The sequence below is a fragment of the Scyliorhinus torazame genome, chromosome 9 (assembly GCF_047496885.1).
Source record: "Scyliorhinus torazame isolate Kashiwa2021f chromosome 9, sScyTor2.1, whole genome shotgun sequence".
Classification (NCBI taxonomy): domain Eukaryota; kingdom Metazoa; phylum Chordata; class Chondrichthyes; order Carcharhiniformes; family Scyliorhinidae; genus Scyliorhinus; species Scyliorhinus torazame.
Genome location: NC_092715.1, coordinates 10,646,004 through 10,665,756, shown reverse-complemented (window position 1 = coordinate 10,665,756; position 19,753 = coordinate 10,646,004). Strand labels below are relative to the sequence as shown.

The 19,753-nt window shown below is 49.2% G+C and overlaps 1 protein-coding gene across 2 annotated transcripts in view; it reads left to right on the top strand.

The window, feature by feature from the left end:
• The window catches only part of LOC140429062 (coiled-coil domain-containing protein 152-like), a 215,387-nt gene that overhangs the window by 150,789 nt on the left and 44,845 nt on the right, over window positions 1-19,753 (top strand). For both annotated transcript variants that reach the window (XM_072515599.1, XM_072515600.1), the window contains exons 4-5: window positions 9,706-9,774; window positions 18,953-19,017. In XM_072515599.1, coding sequence (XP_072371700.1) covers window positions 9,706-9,774; window positions 18,953-19,017 — 134 coding nt within the window. The remainder of the gene's footprint in view (window positions 1-9,705; window positions 9,775-18,952; window positions 19,018-19,753) is intronic.

Genomic DNA, 19,753 nt, shown 5'->3' with positions numbered 1-19,753 from the left:
CTCTTATACCCCGCCTAGCAGGGCAGAGCTACCATACATATTAACCAATAGAAAGCATACAGTTTCCACCAATGGTGCTTCAGCCTATCAGGTACCGTAATACCTCTACTACCACACATATTAATCTGCTATGAGACCTTGTTGAAAGCCTTCTGAAAGTCTAAATAAACCACATCCACCGGTTCTCGTTGGTCAACACCACCAGTTACATCTTCAAAGAATTCCAGTAGATTTGTCAAGCATGATTTCCTTTTTGTAAATCTACGCTGACTTTGTCTGATTACACCACTGCTTTCCAAATGCTGTGCGATGGAATCCTTAATAATGGATTCCAGCAACTTCCCTACTACCGATGTTAGGCTCACTGGCCGATAGGTCCCTGTTTTCTCTCTACCTCCCTTTTTGAGCAGAAATAAAGCACATAGGATTGGGGGTATGTATTGTCATGGATTGAGAATTGGTTAACATGCGGGAAACAGGAGGAATAAATGGGTCTATTTCCAAGTGGCAGGCTGTGACTAGTGCAGCCCTGCAGGGATCAGTGCTTGGGCCCTAGCTGTTCACAATATACATCAATGTCTGGATGAGGAAACAAAAAATAATATTTTTAAGCTTGCTGCCAACTTGAATCTTGGCAGGTGAGGAGGATGTCAAGAGGCTTCGAGGTGTTTTAGACAAGTTGAGTGGGTGTGCAAACACATGGCAGGTGCAGTATAACATGGATAAGCGTGAAGCTACCCACTTCGGATGGAAAAACAGATAGGTGCTGGATTGAGAAATGTTGACATACAAAGGGAACTGGGTCTCCTAGTACACCAGCCTGACTTACTGACTAGCCAAGGGAACACCCAATGAACGGTCGTGTCATGTGAGAGTACCTTTACGAAATGGGTGCTTAAGAAATGTACCTTCAAGAAATGGGTGTTTATCAGTGATGTCAGAGTGTGGGTGGAGCTGGGCTGTCTGTCAGCTTTTTACTTTTGTTTTAGGCTGTTTACTGTAGGGTGCGTTTTAGTTTCATTTTCAGTGTTGGAGCTGAAGCCAGACACAGCAGCTGTACTGCTGTTCGCTCTGCCATCAAAAGACTATCTCTTGATCATTTGGTGAATTCAGAACTATAAATGTTTTCAGTGGTGACTTTAACCTGATGTGCTTCTGTTGAAGGTTTTGTTTTTAAGTCGTATGGATGTTAAAAGGAAAGCTTAAAGGATTACTTAGTGTTGTAGTCTTTGGAGGTTGTATTTGAATTAATGGTTGCTAAGATGTTCACTGTATGTTTTAAAAAGGTTAACTTGAGTTCATGGAATAAACATTGTTTTGCTTTAAAAAATACTTTTCCATTTCTGCTGTACCACACCTGGAGAGTGGGCCGTGTGCTCCCCAAACCACAATCTAGTAAAAGTTGTGGGTCAGGTGAACTCCATGATACAGTTTGGGGTTCTCTAAACCCTGGCCCATAACAGTAGGATGCTAGGAAGTACAGAGAACCAGAGGGATCTTGGGGTGCATGTCCAAAGATCCCCGAAGACAGCAGGACAGGTAGATAAGATGGTTAAGAAGGTACATGGGGCATTTGCCTATTGAGATACCCTCAATTACGACTCGAGAGAGAAGATTGGTAATACAAAGGCTTTAATTAGCAGAGAACCAGACAGCTGTTGAGAAGTGTGCTCACTGTGTGGTGAATGTAAATACAGTTAATTCACCAGTTATGTTCTATGTTATTAACCCTGTGGGTTTTATCTGTGGGCCATTGTATGGCTTCACCCACAGGGGGAGATGTTGGAGGATGTTGGAGCATGTACGGGCTCCGCCCATGGCTCCGCCCCTTTGAAGGAGTATAAGAGTAGCCGGCCTGTGGGACTGTCCTCAGTATGTACCAGTCGCAGGCGGGCAAAGTTGATAGTTAATTAAAACCACTGTTTTACTCCGACACGAGTCCTTGAGTGAATTGATGGTCGCATCAATTTAATTAACTATCTGAACAATAACGATTATGGAGTCGGCCCTCAAACCTGACAGACTGGAGCTCGATCCACAGGCCGCGGAGGCGAAGGAAATGTTTTCACACTGGCTGCGGTGTTTCCAGGCCTACCTTGCTGCGTCGTCGACGCCATCCGTCACGGACGAACAAAAATTGTGTCTCCTCCACGCACGGGTGAGTCACCGCATTTCTGTGCAATTCGAAGAGGCCACCTCATGATCCGCCGCTCTCGCAATCCTCGAGCGCATCTACGTGCGGCGTGTGAATGAGGTCTATGCGCGACATATTCTCACTACTCGACGCCAGCGCCCCGGGGAGTCACTCGACGACTATCTGCGCGACCTCAAAGCCCTCGCGCGCAACTGCAACTATCAGGCCGTTACGGCCACTCAGCACGTGGAGCTCGCCGTCCGAGACGTCTACGTTGCGGGGGTCAGATCAAATTACGTGCGGCAGCGACTGCTCGAGAACGCGGCCTGGACGAGACGGTGAAACTGGCGACTTCACTGGAGGTTGCTTTCCAGAGCCTCACTGCATTTCCAGCCGAACACCCAAACTCCTCGTGGGCTCCCGACCAGAGACTACCCCAGGCCCGTGCTGCGCGCCCGCCCGCTCATCATGGGGGGTTGCTTTGTTATTTTTGCAGCCAGCCTCAACACCCTCGACAGCACTGCCCGGCCTATAACGCTCGCTGCAACAGTTGCAGCAGAAAAGGGCACTTCGTCAAGGTCGGCCTCGCCAAGCCTCAGCACGCGAACTCTCAGACCCGGACTACCGACTCTCAGGCCCGCAGACCTCGCAATGTGGCAGCGTGCCTGCCGACTCCGCACAGCACGTGCGACTCACGGGGGCCGCCATTTTGGCCATCCTCCCCCACGCGGCCGGCCACGTGCGATCCATGGGGGCCGCCATCTTGGACGCCATCTTCCTCGACACCCGCCACATTTGATCAACGGGGGCCGCCATCTGCTACGCCGCTCGACGCGTACGACCTGCTCGGACAGTCACCGGGGGGCGCGCCCCAGCGCAGCCGACCACGCCGCCGGTTACCCTCAACTCAGCGCAGTCACCTTGGACCAGTCGCGACCCAAGCACCTCAAGAGCTCAATGATGGCCGTCCGGGATAACGGATACGAGCCACCTTGCCTGTTCGACTTCGGGAGCACCGAGAGTTTCATCCACCCGGATCTGGTAAGCCGCTGCTCACTCCCGATATTCCCGGCGCAACAAACAATTTCTCTTGCTTCCGGGTCGCACTCGGTACAAATCCGAGGGTGGACTACGGTAACCTTAGCGGTACAGGGCGCTGAGTACACTAATTTCCAACTGTACGTGCTCCCAGACCTCTGCGCCCCCCTCCTTTTAGGGCTCGATTTTCAATGTAATCTCAAGAGCCTGACGCTTAGTTTTGGCGGACCCCTGCCCCCACTCATTGTGTGCAGCCTAGACACTTTGAGAGTCGACCCTCCTTCCCTCTTCACTAATCTCACCGCTGATTGCAAGCCAGTAGCCACTCGCAGCAGGCGATATAGCATGCAGGACAGAATATTTATTAGGTCTGAGGTCCTGCGTCTCTTGCGGGAAGGAGTCTTAGGGGCCAGCAATAGCCTCTGGAGAGCTCAGGTGGTGGTCGTCAAGACCGGGGAGAAGCTCCGGATGGTGGTTGATTACAGCCAGACCGTTAACCGGTTTACGCAACCCGATGCGTACCCCCTTCCCCGGATTGCAGACATGGTCAATCAGATCGCTCACTACCACGTGTTCTCCACGGTGGACCTGAAGTCTGCATACCACCAGCTCCAATCCGCCCGGAGGACCGCCACTACGCAGCGTTTGAGGCAGACGGCCGCCTTTTTCATTTCCTCCGGGTCCTTTTTGGCGTCACGAATGGGGTTTTGGTGTTCCAACGAGGAATGGACCGAATGGTGGACCAGTACGGGCTGCGGGCCATGTTTCCGTACTTGGACAACGTCACCATCTGCGGCCATGATCGGCAGGACCACGACGCCAACCTCCACCGATTTCTCCAAACAGCCCCAAAATTTAATCTCACCGACAACAAGGAGAAATGCGTTTTCCGCACAACCAGGCTAGCCATCCTCGGCTATGTCGTGGAAAACGGGGTCCGAGGGCCTGACCCTGACCGTATGCGCCCCCTCCTACAACTCCCTCTTCCTCACTGTCCCAAGGCCCTCAAGAGGTGCCTTGGATTTTTCTCCTATTACGCCCAGTGGGTCCCCCAGTACGCGGACAAAGCCCGCCCACTATTTAAGGCCACCCTTTTCCCTCTGGCAGCCGAGGCCCGCCAGGCCTTCAACTGCATCAAGGCGGACATCGCCAAAGCCGCGATGCGCGCGGTGGACGAGTCCGTCCCCTTTCAGGTGGAGAGCGACGCATCAGAGGTTGCCCTCGCCGCCACCCTCAACCAAGCAGGCAGACCGGTTGGGTTTTTTTCCCGCACCCTCACCGCCTCTGAACTTCGACACTCCTCGGTCGAAAAAGAGGCTCAAGCCATCGTGGAAGCCGTGCGGCACTGGAGGCACTACCTCGCTGGTAGGAGGTTTACCCTCGTCACCGACCAACGATCGGTAGCCTCCATGTTCGACAATACGCAGCGGGGCAAAATCAAGAACGATAAGATCTTGAGGTGGACAATCTAACTCTCCACCTATAACTACGATATAGTATATCGTCCTTGGGAAGCTCAACGAGCCCCCAGATGTCCTGACCCGCGGCACATGCGCCAGTGCACAAGAGGACCGACTACGGGCTATCCACGATGACCTCTGCCACCTGGGGGTCACCCGGCTCGCCCATTATATCAAGGCCCGCAACCTGCCCTACTCCACCGAGGTCAAAGCTGTAACCAGGGACTGCCAAATCTGTGCGGAGTGTAAACCGCACTTCTATCGACCGGATAAAGCCCACGTGGTGAAGGCGTCCCGGCACTTTGAATGCCTCAGTATCGATTTCAAAGGGCCCCTCCCCTCGAATAATCGCAATACCTACTTTCTCAATATTATTGATAAGTTCTGCCGTTTCCCGTTTGCCATCCCGTGCCCCGGTATGACCACCCTCACTGTTATCAGAGCCCTGCACAGTGTCTTCACCCTGTTTGGTTTCCCCAACTACGTCCACAGCGACAGGGGCTCGTCGTTCATGAAAATGAAATGAAATGAAAATCGCTTATTGTCACAAGTAGGCTTCAAATGAAGTTATTGTGAAAAGCCCCTAGTCGCCACATTCCGGCGCCTGTTCGGGGAGGCTGTGACGGGAATCGAACCGTGCTGCTGGTCTGCCTTGGTCTGCTTTCAAAGCCAGCAATTTAGCCCTGAGCTAAACATCCTGTGCTAAACAATCATGAGCGACGAACTGCGTCAGTACCTGCTCAGTAAAGTCATTGTCTCGAGCATGACTACCAGTTACAACACCGGGGAAACGGACAGGTGGAGAGGGAGAACGCGACGGTCTGGAAGACCGCCCTACTGACCCTACGGTCATAGAACATAGAACGATACAGCGCAGTATCGGCCCACGATGTTGCACCGACATGGGGAGTCAAAAAACAAAAGCCATCTAACCTACACTATGCCATTATCATCCATATGCTTATCCAATAAACTTTTAAATACCCTCAATGTTGGCGAGTTCACTACTGTTGCAGGTAGGGCATTCCACGGCCTCACCACTCTTTGCGTAAAGAACCTACCTCTGACCTCTGTCCTATATCTATTACCCCTCAGTTTAAGGCTATGTCCCCTCGTGCTAGCCATTTCCATCCGCGGGAGAAGGCTCTCACTGTCCACCCTATCTAACCCCCTGATCATTTTGTATGCCTCTATTAAGTCTCCTCTTAACCTTCTTCTCTCTAACGAAAATGACCTCAAGTCCATCAGCGTTTCCTCATAAGATTTTCCCTCCATACCAGGCAACATCTTGGTAAATCTCCTCTGCACCCGCTCCAAAGCTTCCACGTCCTTCCTATAATGCGGTGACCAGAACTGTACGCAATACTCCAAATGCGGCCGTACCAGAGTTTTGTACAGCTGCAACATGACCTCATGACTCCGGAACTCAATCCCTCTACCAATAAAGGCCAACACTCCATAGGCCTTCTTCACAACCCTATCAACCTGGGTGGCAACTTTCAGGGATCTGTGTACATGGACACCTAGATCCCTCTGCTCATTCACACTTCCAAGAACTTTACCATTAGCCAAATATTCCACATTCCTGTTATTCCTTCCAAAGTGAATCACCTCACACTTCTCTACATTAAACTCCATTTGCCACCTCTCAGCCCAGCTCTGCAGTTTATCTATGTCCCTTTGTAACCTGCTACATCCTTCCGCACTGTCGACAACACCACCGACTTTAGTGTCGTCTGCAAATTTACTCACCCACCCTTCTGCGCCCTCCTCTAGGTCATTGATAAAAATGAGAAACAGCAACGGCCCCAGAACAGATCCTTGTGGTACGCCACTTGTAACTGAACTCCATTCTGAACATTTCCCATCAACCGCCACCCTCTGTCTTCTTTCAGCTAGCCAATTTCTGATCCACATCTCTAAATCACCCTCAATCCCCAGCCTCCGTATTTTCTGCAATAGCCTACCGTGGGGAACCTTATCAAACACTTTACTGAAATCCATATACACCACATCAACTGCTCTACCCTCGTCTACCTATTCAGTCACCTTCTCAAAGAACTCGATAAGGTTTGTGAGGCATGACCTACCCTTCACAAAGCAATGCTGACTATCCCTGATCATATTATTCCTATCTAGATGATTATAAATCTTGTCTCTTATAAATCCCCTCCAAGACTTTACCCACAACAGACGTGAGGCTCACCGGTCTATAGTTGCCGGGGTTGTCTCTACTCCCCTTCTTGAACAAAGGGACCACATTTGCTATCCTCCAGTCCTCTGGCACTATTCCTATAGCCAATGATGACATAAAATCAAAGCCAAAGGCCCAGCAATCTCTTCCCTGGCTCCCCAGAGAATCCTAGGATAAATCCCATCAGGCCCCGGGGACTTATCTATTTTCAGCCTGTCCAGAATTGCCAACACCTCTTCCCTACGTACCTCAATGCCATCTGTTCTAATAGCCTGGGGCTCAGCATTCTCCTCCACAACATTATCTTTTTCCTGAGTGAATACTGACGAAAAATATTCATTTAGTATCTCGCCTATCTCTTCAGACTCCACACACAACTTCCCATCCCTGTCCTTGACTGGCCCTACTCTTACCCTAGTCATTCGCTTATTCCTGACATACCTATAGAAAGCTTTTGGGTTTTCCTTGATCCTACATGCCAAATACTTCTCATGTCCCCTCCTTGCTCGTCTTAGCTCTCTCTTTAGATCCTTCCTCGCTACCTTGTAACTATCAAGCGCCCCAACTGAAACTTCACTCCTCATCTTCACATAGGCCTCCTTCTTCCTCTTAACAAGAGATTCCACTTCTTTGGTAAACCACGGTTCCCTCGCTCGACGCCTTCCTCCCTGCCTGACCGGTACGTACTTATCAAGAACACGCAGTAGCTGTTCCTTAAACAAGCTCCACATATCCAGTGTGCCCAACACTTGCGGCCTACTTCTCCAACCTATCCCCCCCAAGTCATGTCTAATGGCATCATAATTGCCCTTCCCCCAGCTATAACTCTTGCCCTGCGGGGTATACTTATCCCTTTCCATCACTAACGTAAACGTCACCGAATTGTGGTCACTGTCCCCAAAGTGCTCTCCTACCTCCAAATCCAACACCTGGCCTGGTTCATTAATCCTGGTCCAGGAATCTCCCGGTTTCCCACTGGCAGGAAGTCCTCCCCGATGTGCTCCACTCTATTAGGTCCCTCTTTTGCACGCCCACAAACCAGACTCCTCATGACCGCTTGTTTATTTTCCCCAGGGGGACTACCTCAGGGGCCTCGCTCCCACCCTGGCTGATGACACCGGGTCCGGTTCTCCTCCGGAAACACGTTCGGACCCATGAGACCGATCCCCTGGTAGAGAGGGTCCAGCTCCTGCACTCAAACCCGCACTACGCATATGTTGAGCACCCCGATGGTCGACAGGATACCGTCTCCCTCCGAGACCCTGCGCCCGCAGGCTCCGCCACCACTACGTCCACAGTACCCCCCGCGCTGTACCCCACTCTTTCTCCCATGCCCAGCGCCCCTGCGCCCATCTGGCTCCCGCGCTCCCTTCCACCCGGCACACCAGTCCGCAGGAATGAAGCTCAGGAAGAGCTGCTCCCGGAGTCCACCCCTGGGGCTGCACCGGACCCACTTCCCCAGCCACCTGAAGCGGCTGCAACACCAGCGCTTCGGCGGTCGCAGCGCACGATCCGGGCGCCGGACCGGCTGAACTTGTGACCCATCACCCCCGCCGGACTTTATTGTTTTACAGGGGGTGAATGTGGTGAATGTAAATACAGTTAATTCACCAGTTATGTTCTATGTTATTAACCCTGTGGGTTTTATCTGTGGCCATTGTATGGCTTCACCCACAGGGGGAGATGTTGGAGGATGTTGGAGCATGTCTGGGCTCCGCCCATGGCTCCGCCCCTTTGAAGGAGTATAGGAGTAGCTGGCCTGTGGGACTGTCCTCGGTATGTACCAGTCGCAGGCAGGCAAAGTTGATAGTTAATTAAAACCACTGTTTTACTCCGACACGAGTCCTTGAGTGAATTGATGGTCGCATCACACTGCACACTGTATAAAATTATGAAGGATATCAATAAAGTTGATGAGAAGAAACTTTTCCCCTTAATAGAGCGCTCAATAATCACAGAGCAAAGATTTACGGTGAGGGACAGGAGGTTTAGAGGGGATTGGAGGAAAAACATTTTTACCCAGAGGGTGGTGGGAGTCTGGAACTCGCTGCCTGAAAGGGTGGTGGAGGCAGAGACCCTCATAACATTTAAGAAGCATTTAGACAAGCACTTGAAACACCACAATGTACAAGGCTACGGACTAAGTGCTGGAAAATGGGATTAGAATAGATAGGTGCTTGATTCCACGGTGTAGACACAGTGGACCGAAGGACCTCTTCCTGTGCTGTAAAACTCTGACTCTCTATATAAAGGATGGAGTTTTGATCTCAGGCATGAAGCAGATGGGGAAGTGGAGTTGAATGCTGACGTTCAGCTCTGATTGTATTGAGTGGCGGGGATGGCTTAATCAGCCACAGGGTCCTCTCTTGCTCCTCTAGCTTCTGTTCTTCAATGGATGAAACTGTTTCCACTCGAGTGTAAGTAATCAGAGGACAGAGCTTTAATGTAATTGTCAAAAAAGTAACTTATAAAAGGAAGTTGGATATGTACTTGCAAAGTATGTCTGTAGGTGTATAATGCTTCAGAACATGTTAACGTTGTTTGTGAGAGCAGATCCCTACATTACTCTGTTCCCTCCCTCTAGTCTGAACTATACCCTCTATGGCATGCTTCCATTCTCTGCTCTTTTTTTCCCTAAAATGTATGAATTCACACTTATCTACTGTAATTGTTTTATCTGATAATGGACTTCACCTCTCTGAATATCCTCAACAAATGTGCTTCAAAAGCTCAGTTACCAATGGATAATCAAACAAAATATTCTGCCCCTAACCAGCACAACGAGCCTCAGCTGCGGAAAGTTTTAAGTTCTGAGCTAGTGCCTGCACTGTTGGAAATATTTCTAATCAGTACTGTTGTTGCATCTTCCTGTTTTTCAGAATGTGGTTTGCTTCATGGAATAATAGCGGAACTTCAGGGGTCCATCCAGAAACAGTGTGATGTGAGAGGTAAGCACTCACGGAGAATTAGATTGAGGCCATTTAATAGGTTACGAAAATTGAATTTTGTTCCTTTGATTTAGATACTCTCTCCGTTCTTTCTGCTTCTTCATCCGTTTTCTTCCTTTTCCACCAAAAGCTGGCAACCTCACTAACTCAGGAAAGGTTGAATTGAATCACAGAAGGGAGCCATTCAGCTCATTGCAACACTATCATTTACAGTGTGTCTGCATCAGCGACCGAATCAACAATTCACCCAGTGTCATTCCCCACCTTCCCAACACAGCACGACATATTCTTCATTTTCAGATAAAATAGAATGAATTCTCTTGCAGTGTATTCCACACCTTACCTACTTGCTGTAGCATATCGCTTTGCTTATTTTGTCCGTTACTTTAAACCTGTGCCCTTTTGTTATCAAACCTTTCAGGAGTGAGAGCAGTTTCTCCCGATCAGCTTGATACTGACCTTGATGATTTTGAATACCTCTATCAAATTCCCTCTCAGCTTTCTCAAGGCAAACAATCCTAATTTCTCCAATCTATCTCCATAACTGAAGTTCCCCATCCCTGGAACCATGGGCGGGATTCTCTGATCCCGCGGCGGATCACGCGACGCCGCTCCGATGCTGGTCCGCCGATTCTCCGCTGACCGGAGAATTGGCGCCATTGGTGCTGGCGCGGCGCTGGTCGGGGTGACGCTCAACGCAGCCTCCCCGGCGATTCCCCCCACGCGATGGGCCGAGTGCCCACCGAGTTAGGCCGAGCCCCCGGCGTTCTTCTCGTGCGGTCCTACCTGGCGGGGCCGCGGCGTTCATGTTGCGGGGGGGGCGGCCTGGTTGGGGGGGAGGGGAGATCCGACCCCGGGGGGCCTCCACGGTGGCCTGGCCCGTGATCGGGCCTACTGATCGGCGGGTGGGCTTATCCCGGTGGGGGCCTATGTTCCTCCGCGCCTGGCCCCTGTAGCTCTCTGGCATGTTGCGTCGGGGGCTGACGCGGAGAAGGCAACCCACGCGCATGCGCGACTTTGCACCAGCCGTGGCGCGTGGCGCCCGTTTGACGCCGGTATCAGCAGCTGGAGCAGCGTGAGGCTCTCCCGTGCCCTGCTGGCCCCCTGTGCGGCGCAGGATCGCTGATCCCAGGGGCCTAGTGACGCCGTCGTAAAACGCTCCGGCGTTTATGACGGCGTCAACACTTTGCCCCAGGATCGGAGAATCCCGCCCCATTCTGGTGAATCTTTTCCATATTCTCTCCGAAGCCTTCTCATCATTGCCCGGAATTGGACACAATACTCCCGAAGAGTCTGAACTTGTATCTTATACAAATGCAACGTAACCTTTTTGCTAATTTGAATCCTTTCATTCACCTCAACAACAGCTCTGGTCAGTTACATAGAAATATAGAAAATAGAAGCAGGAGGAGGCCATTCGGCCCCTCGAGCCTGCTCCACCATTCATTATGATCATGGCTGATCATCGGGTTCAATCCCATGATCCCGCCCACCCCCATATCCCTGGATCCCTTTCGCCCCCAGAGCTGTATCTAATTCCTTCCTGAAATTACACAACATTTTGGCCTCAACTACTTTCTGTGGGAGTGAATTCCACAGATTCCCCGCTCTCTGGGTGAAGAAATGTCTCCTCACCTCAGTCCTAAAAGGTTTACCCCTTATCCTCAAACTATGACCCCTAGTTCTGGACTCCCCACTGAATTGGATGATCAGCCACGATCATCATGAATAACAGAGCAATCTCGAAGGGCCGAATGGTCTGCTCCTGCTCCTATTATCTGTGTTCCCAAACTCGATCCCTCCCACAGTTCACATTCTCCTGCCCCCCACCCACAACGGTCCGACCAGCCCTTCCTGTCCAGGACAAAACCCTGCAAATCCAGAGCAAAGTGACAGAACCTAGGCGGAGAACTCCCACCTTCTAAAAGCTGTTTCACGGACGAGCCATGTGGATACATTGTGATGCATGAGTTATTCTAGAGCCCTGCAGAATTCCATCATCTTCCTCTCCTGGGATGTCAGCGAGCTGAGCAAGGGCATAAGGTAATTCCGGAATTTTGCATGACATGCGTTTCCAGACAGTTCTGGGCCGGGCTGTTTTCCCACTAACGGAATTGTAAAAGGGGTGTGGGAGCACGATTCAGCTCGCTATTTCTTTTACATCTATTAGCGGGATGCAAATCAGCATCACACAGGCCGACAGCCTGGTTCGTGTTCCGCCTGGGTGGAGCCGCTGTCCTTCCACATCAGCAATAAACCGACTTTTGGCCTTCCCGCCATGTTGTACTATCCATCCCCCACGCCCCCTCCCCCTCCCATCCTCCCCCACCATGGCGCCGACGCCATCAGGGGAAGAATATTCCACCCATGTCTCCCTCACAAGGAATTCTAGTCTTCACCGGAAGATATAACTTTGAATCATAGAATTTACAGAGCAGAAAGAGGCCATTTGGCCCATCGAATCTGCACCGGCCCTTGGAAAGAGCACTCTACTTAAGCCCACACCTCCAACCTATCCCCGTAACCCAGTAACCCCACCTAACCTTTTTGGACACTAAGGGCAATTTATCACGGCCAATCCACCTAACCTGCACATCTTTGGACTGTGGGAGGAAACCGGAGCACCCGGAGGAAACCCACGCAGACACGGGGAGAACGTGCAGACTCCGCACAGACAGTGACCCAAGCCGGGAATCGAACCTGGGACCCTGGAGCTGTGAAGCAACTGTGCTAACCACTGTGCTACCGTGCTGCCCACCTCTTTGAATGTTACTCCAACCTGACGGTGTCAATGACGGCCCATCCCACAGGGTATAAATCCCACTGTCCAATATTCTGTTTCCCTCGATTCCTGAGTATGAATTCATGCATCAATTCACAAGCACCACGTTAGCTGTTTGGCCGCACGGGGCAGAATGCTACTGCTCGAAAGGGTTACCTTCACTGCCAACCGCCCAAGCATGGAGTATCCAAACATCTGCTGCCTCCTTTGATTGTCAGGGCATCTCCTGGCCCTCACCACTTTAAGTCTGGCAACCTCAGCCATTTTTCTCCTTACAGCCTCTTTCTCTGCTCCTCTTTCTTCATAACTCAGACCTTTCCCACTCCCCTCTCCGTGACCCTTCGCCAGACTTCCTTTGGGATGTCTCCCTTTCCCAATGCCTCGGACTCTTCTCCAATATTGTGCCCCACCTCTGAGTCATTTGGCCCACATTTCTTGTACCATTTTCTCTCTGCGGATGGGGGGCTAACCAAGCGGCTGCTTTGTCCTGGATGGTGTTGAGCTTCTTGAGTGTTGTTGGAGCCGCGCTCATCCAGGCAAGTGGAGAGTTTTCTATCTCTGTGCTTTGTGAATTATGGTCTGGCTTTGCGAAGTAAGGAGGTGAATTCCCCGATGCAGGATTCCTAACCTCTGTAACCATGGCATTCATATGGCATGCCGAGTTGGGTTTATGGTCAATGGTAACTCCCAGGATGTTGATAGTGGATGATTTAGTGATGATAATACCACTGAATGTCAAGGGGCAATTGTTGAGTTCTCTCTTGGAGGTGGTTATTGCCTGGCACTTGTGTGGTGCAAATGTAACTTGCCACGTGTCAGCCCAAGCCCGGATAGTGTCCAGGTCTTGCTGCATTTGGACATGGACTGCTTCAATGTATGAGCAACCATTAATGATGCTGAACATTGTGCAGTCATCCGCAAACATCTGCACTTCTGACCTAATGTTGGAGGGAAGATCATTGATGAAGCAGCTGAAGATGGTTGGGTCTAGAACACTACCCGGAGGAACTCCTGCAGTGATGTCCTGGAGCTGAGATCATAGATTATCATAGAATTTACAGTGCAGAAGGAGGCCATTCAGCCCATCGAGTCTGCACCGGCTCTTGGAAAGAGCACCCTACCCAAGGTCAACACCTCCACCAAGGTCAACACCTCCACCCTATCCCCATAAACCAGTAACCCCACCCACACTAAGGGCAATTTTGGACACTAAGGGCAATTTATCATGGCCAATCCACCTAACCTGCACATCTTTGGACTGTGGGAGGAAACCGGAGCACCCGGAGGAAACCCACGCACACACGGGGAGGATGTGCAGACTCCGCACAGACAGTGACCCAAGCCAGAATCGAACCTGGGACCCTGGAGCTGTGAAGCAATTGTGTTATCCACAATGCTGCCGTGCTGCCCCAAGATGATTGATTATCTGTAAATGATCAGACACTTCGACCAGTTTATTACGGAAACATTTTGTCCACATGCTCTTATTTGTGAGATGAACAAAAAACAAACACAGGTTCACGATTCAACCCAAATTTATTCACAATCACAATAAAGCAGTTACTTTCCAAAATTATGGCTAATATTATCTGCCCGAGATTTGAACATTACTCTGCCAATGAACTTGATCAAGCTGCGGGTCCAATCCTCTGAGTTGTCGTCGCCTCAGGGCCCTCGTCTGCGATGGTCGTCCTCGCTCACCTCTTACATCTGTATCTGGTTCGTCGCCGAGTCTGGTCTGTTGTCTTCGTGTCGAGTCTCTGCTGGGGAGGGTCTCTGGGTGTCTATTCCTATCTCACTCTTTGTGCCCTTCTAGAAGTTTCTCTGGCTCTCAGACAATGAGTTCACTCTGCGGGGGTCACAACACCCAACTAGACCCAGTCCTCTGCCCTATCCCCGTAACCCCACCTGACCTCTGGACACTAAGGGGCAATTTTTTAACCTAGCCAATCCACCTGACCTGCACATCCTTGGTCTGCAGACACGGGGAGAATGTGAAAACTGCACACAGACAAGACTGGCATTGAACCCAGGTCCCTGGCGCGGTGAGGCAGCAGTGCTAACCACTGTGCCAGCGTGCCACCCGCCATTACCGATTCCAACTCTGCCAGACACCAAAGACCCCCCCCCCCCCAAGGAACATCCTCAGGTGTACTGTCTGAAGGTAACCTTATCCCATTTAGGATCCGTGTATTTGAACTTAGCTGTTTGAATTCCCATCAGGCCTGCCTGTGGTTTTGACTGGAGTTTACTTTAAAGTGTCCAATTCTGAATTTAAAGTATCCAATTCTGTGTCGGGCCTAAGATTCAGGCCTTTGGCCATTAAACCACATAGACCTTCAACAGTCGCAGCTATTTTCCTTTGCTGGCATAATCCCAACCTGCCCATTCCCCCTGATTCCCATTGACTCCAGTTTTGCTAGGACCCCTTGATGCCACACTCGGTCAAATGCTGCATTGATGTCAAGGACCGTTACCTTCACCTCGCCTCTGTAGTAAAGCTCTTTTGGCCAAAGTTTGAACCAAGGCTGTAATGAGGTCAGGAGCTGAGTGACCCTGGGCGGAACCCAAACTGAGCGTCCGTGAGCAGGTTATTGTTGAGCAAGTGCCCCTTGATGGTGTTATTAATTACCCTTCCATCACTTTACTGATGATCAAGAGTAGACTGATGGGCCGATAATTGTCTGGGTTATATTTGTCCTGTGTACAGCATATCCCTTAGCAATACTCCACATTCCTTTTTGTTCGTTCATGGGTAGTTGGCATCGCAGGCTGTGCCAGCATTTATTGCCCATCCCTAATTGCCCTTGAGGGGGCAGTGGAAGAGTTACCCACATTGCTGCGGGTCTCGAGTCACGTGTAGGCCAGACCAGGTAAAGACGGCAGATTTCCTTCCATTAAGGACATTAATGAACCAGATGGGTTTTTGCGACACCCGTCAATGGTTTCATGGTCAACTTTTAAATCCAGATACTGTCAAATTCAAATATCACCATCTGCAATGGCGGGATTTGAACCTGGGTCCCCAAAGCAATATTCTAGGCCTCTGGTTTACGAGTGACAATACCACAATACCCCCGCCTCCCCAGATGGATGCCAGTGTTGTTGGTGTACTGAAACAGTGAGTTGCTTAATTAACCCCCACCATTCATGGTTGGATGTGGCAGAACTGCAGGGCGTAGACCTGGGTTGGTTGTGGAATCACTTAACTCTGTTTTTGCTTTGCTGCTTCTGCTGTTTGGCACTGAAGCCGTCCTGTGTTGTAGCTTCACCAGGTTGACGCATCGTTTTTTGGTCTGCCTGATGTTGTTCCTGGCATGCGTCCTGCACTCTTGATGGAACTAGTGTAGTTCCCCTAGCTTGATGGTAATGGTAGAGTGGGGGATATCCCGGGCCAGGGGGTTACAGATTGTGGTTGATACAATTCTGCTGCTGCTGATGCCCCCTCTGCCTCAGCAGTAGTGCAAAGACATATTCTTTTCCAATATTATTGTGGGATACTGTGAAGCAGGCTAGTTGGGGCCATGTGTATGTGTGTGTTTTTGCATTATAATTAATTAATTAAACTGAAGACAGTCAGACTGCAAGTCTTAAATCATCAAAGGGTTAAGTCTAAAAACAGGCATTTTGAAGTGGGGATGAGCAAAGCTAAGATGGGATAAGTGAAAAAAATGGACAGAAATTTGCATGAGGAGATAAAGAAGGTTTGTTTATGTTTATTTGGTGAATTTGTAACGGTAAATATAAGCTAGGTTGAAATTGAAAAAGATCATGAATAAATAAAGCAATGTTATTAAGTTTTTCCTCCCAAAAGTAGTGGCCTTAAAGCAACATGAAGTATTTTTAGATTCTGGAAAAGGTAACTTCCAAAGTAAGAACAATGGGTTTAAAGATGGAAGAGAAAAAACATATTTATTGAAAGATTGAAAACTGTGTCTGGAGTAAAGACCATGTGATATCTTGAAGAGTGGGCTGTGCGGAGGACAGACTGTGAAGTAAGCAGCCTCTAGCCACCATCAAAGAAGTGTTTATTTGTTCCAGAAAGCAAGGTTTTATTTTAAGGCTTGGATTTTGATTGTTGAGTGAGAGGGAGAGAGAAGCCCTTATGAAATACCTCCCCTATAACAACATTGGTTGCCGTGCAGTAATATTGCTTGAATTTTATAGAAAAGGATCTATATGGACTGTTGTCTGGGAAAGGATGTTTATTTGTGAGTCTGGCTGAATAGACATTTTTGGGAAATGTTTGTAAGACTAATTTTAACTGTGTAAATGTTATCTTGTGTGCTTATGTTTTCTTCTCTTTCATTAATAAATGTTTTAATTGAATATTTAAAATCTCCAACAGTGTTTTTGGAATCTTTACTTCTGACTTCAGTACAGATACCTTGTAATAAAATCGTGACAGTTTGATCATGTTTACCTTTGGAATTTGGCCAGTAAAGCAAATATCACCTGCTATATCACAACAAAAGTGCTGCACAACACGATGGAGGCTATCCTCAATGTGAACATGGGACTTGGTCTTCATAAGGCCCGTACGGTGGTCACTCCTACCTGATACTGTTCCCAGGTGTTAGTAAGGAGGATTTTGCAGGGTTGGCCGGGCCGAGTTTGCCATTGATGTTTCAAGTGCCCAGGTCAATGTCGGGTGGTGTGTCCGGTTTCATCCTTTCAATTGGCTTTTTAGCAGTTAGATACTACAGAATTACTTCAGAGTCAACCACATTTCTGTCGGCCTGGAGTCACATGCAGGCCAAACCAGGCATGGACAGCAGCTTTCCTACTGTACCAGACGGGATTTTGCAACAATGGTTTTCTTGGTCATCATTAGATTTTTAATTCCAGTGTTTTTATTGGATTCAAACTTCACCATCTGCCATGGTGAGATTGAAACCCAGGTCCCTGGAACATCACTCAGTGATTTGGATTTGGATTTGTTTGTTGTCACGTGTACCGAGGTACAGTGAAAAGTATTTTTCTGCGAGCAGCTCAACAGATCATTCAGTACATGAGAAGAAAAGGAAATAAAAGAAAATACATAATAGAGCAACACAATGTACACGATGTAACTACATGGACACCGGCATCGGGTGAAGCATACAGGGGTGTAGTGTTAATGAGCTCAGTCCATAAGAGGATCGTTTAGGAGTCTGGTAGCAGAGGGGAAGAAGCTGTTTTTGAGTCTGTTCGTGCGTGTTCTCAGACTTTTGTATCTCCTGCCTGATGGAAGAAGTTGGAAGAGTGAGTAAGCCGGGTGGGAGGGGTCTTTGATTATGCTGCCTGCTTTCCCCAGGCAGCGGGAGGTGTAGATGGAGTCAATGGATGGGAGGCAGGTTTGTGTGATGGACTGGGCAATACCACTTCGCAATCGTCTCCCCTCATGTGTCACGTGTCTGCCTGAAAGAAGGTCCTTGGCTTGTGGTCTTCTAATGAATCACCCTGAGCTGTTTTCTTGGCAATATTTGTCAGTAATGGTTCTTCCCACTCTCATCATGGAATCATCATAGAATTTACAGTGCAGAAGGAGGCCATTTGGCCCATCGAGTCTACACCGGCCTCTGAAAGAGCACCCTACTCAAGGTCAACACCTCCACCCTATCCCAGCAATCTCACCGAACCTTCGGACACTACGGGGCAATTTATCACGGCCAATCCACCTAACCTGCACATCTTTGGGACTGTGGCAGGAAACCGGAGCACCCGGAGGAAACCCATGCAGACACGGGGATAACGCGCTGATCCCGCGCAGACAGTGAGCCAAGCCGGGAATCGAACCTGGGTCCCTGGCGCTGTGAAACAACAGCAGTGCTAGCCACTGTGCTAACATGCCACCCCTCTCAGGGCATGGCGAGGAGGCAAGTCTCAAGTCTAATTCAACCAGAATGGGAAGTAGGCCCAGGCTGTTGGCATCATTCTGAATCATGTGCTGGTCATCTAAGCTTCCCGACTGCCTAGTTATATTGTAGTGATCATAACTATAAGCCCGTAACTTCTGAGACCTCCAGCGTTGGATTTGGAGGGTATCCCAGGAATGCACTGGGGAATCCCTTTCGGATGTTCCCAGGTAAGGGTTTAGCTGGCAATTGGCTGGAAGGGCTAATTTCTCCTGGACTATTGCGTTGGACTGGGAACAGCCAACAAAGCGATTTGAACCTCTAACTTTGGGTGGCTCTGATAGTTTTCCATTCATATGGCAGGATGTGTTCGGAGAATTGACCCGTCACCTCTGCTGGGAATCTGTGGGAAAAACCTTCGCTCCATTTACTTCACGATAAATGGGTTAGTTTTTTGTTCTTACTGAGAAAAGTCATATATATTTAAACGTCTGCTTTTAGTTTTGAAATTATTCCTCGGTTAATTTAATACATTAAAAAAAAATCTCTATTCATACAGATGAAAATGAACATTTTAAAAAATGCATCAAAGATCAAGAAGAGAATCTAAAAGTGATTGAACTGGTAAGTTCTGGCAAATACAACTTTCGCCTCGATTTAATGCTGTGAAGGTTCAATCTGACGATGCAGAGTTTTCTTTAACAGGTGCAGTTGACGATTAAATTTCTGCTGCTGTGATTTTATTTCCCATAATCTGACACTTCGATCTGTAATACATGCAATGCAACTGGAAGAATGGGGTGTTATGGCCGAGCTAATGATAAATGCGGCGCTGTTCAAACCCCAGAAGGGGAACTTGAAACTATTTCCTCACGTTTGTTTTATTTGCAATTTGTATAGTACGAGGAGAGGTTTTGTAATCCAGAAATTATATCCCTGATTACTTGTGACAAGACCATAAGACCATAAGACATAGGAGCGGAAGTAAGGCCATTCGGCCCATCGAGTCCACTCCACCATTCAATCATGGCTGATTTCAACTCCATTTACCCGCTCTCTCTCCATAGCCCTTAATTCCTCGAGAAATCAAGAATTTATCAACTTCTGTCTTAAAGACACTCAACGTCCCGGCCTCCACCGCCCTCTGTGGCAATGAATTCCACAGACCCACCACTCTCTGGCTGAATAAATTTCTCCTCATCTCTGTTCTAAAGTGACTCCCTTTTATTCTAAGGCTGTGCCCCCGGGTCCTAGTCTCCCCTGCGAATGGAAACAACTTTCCTACATCCACCCTATCTAAGCCATTCATTATCTTGTAAGTTTCTATTAGATCTCCCCTCAACCTCCTAAACTCCAATGA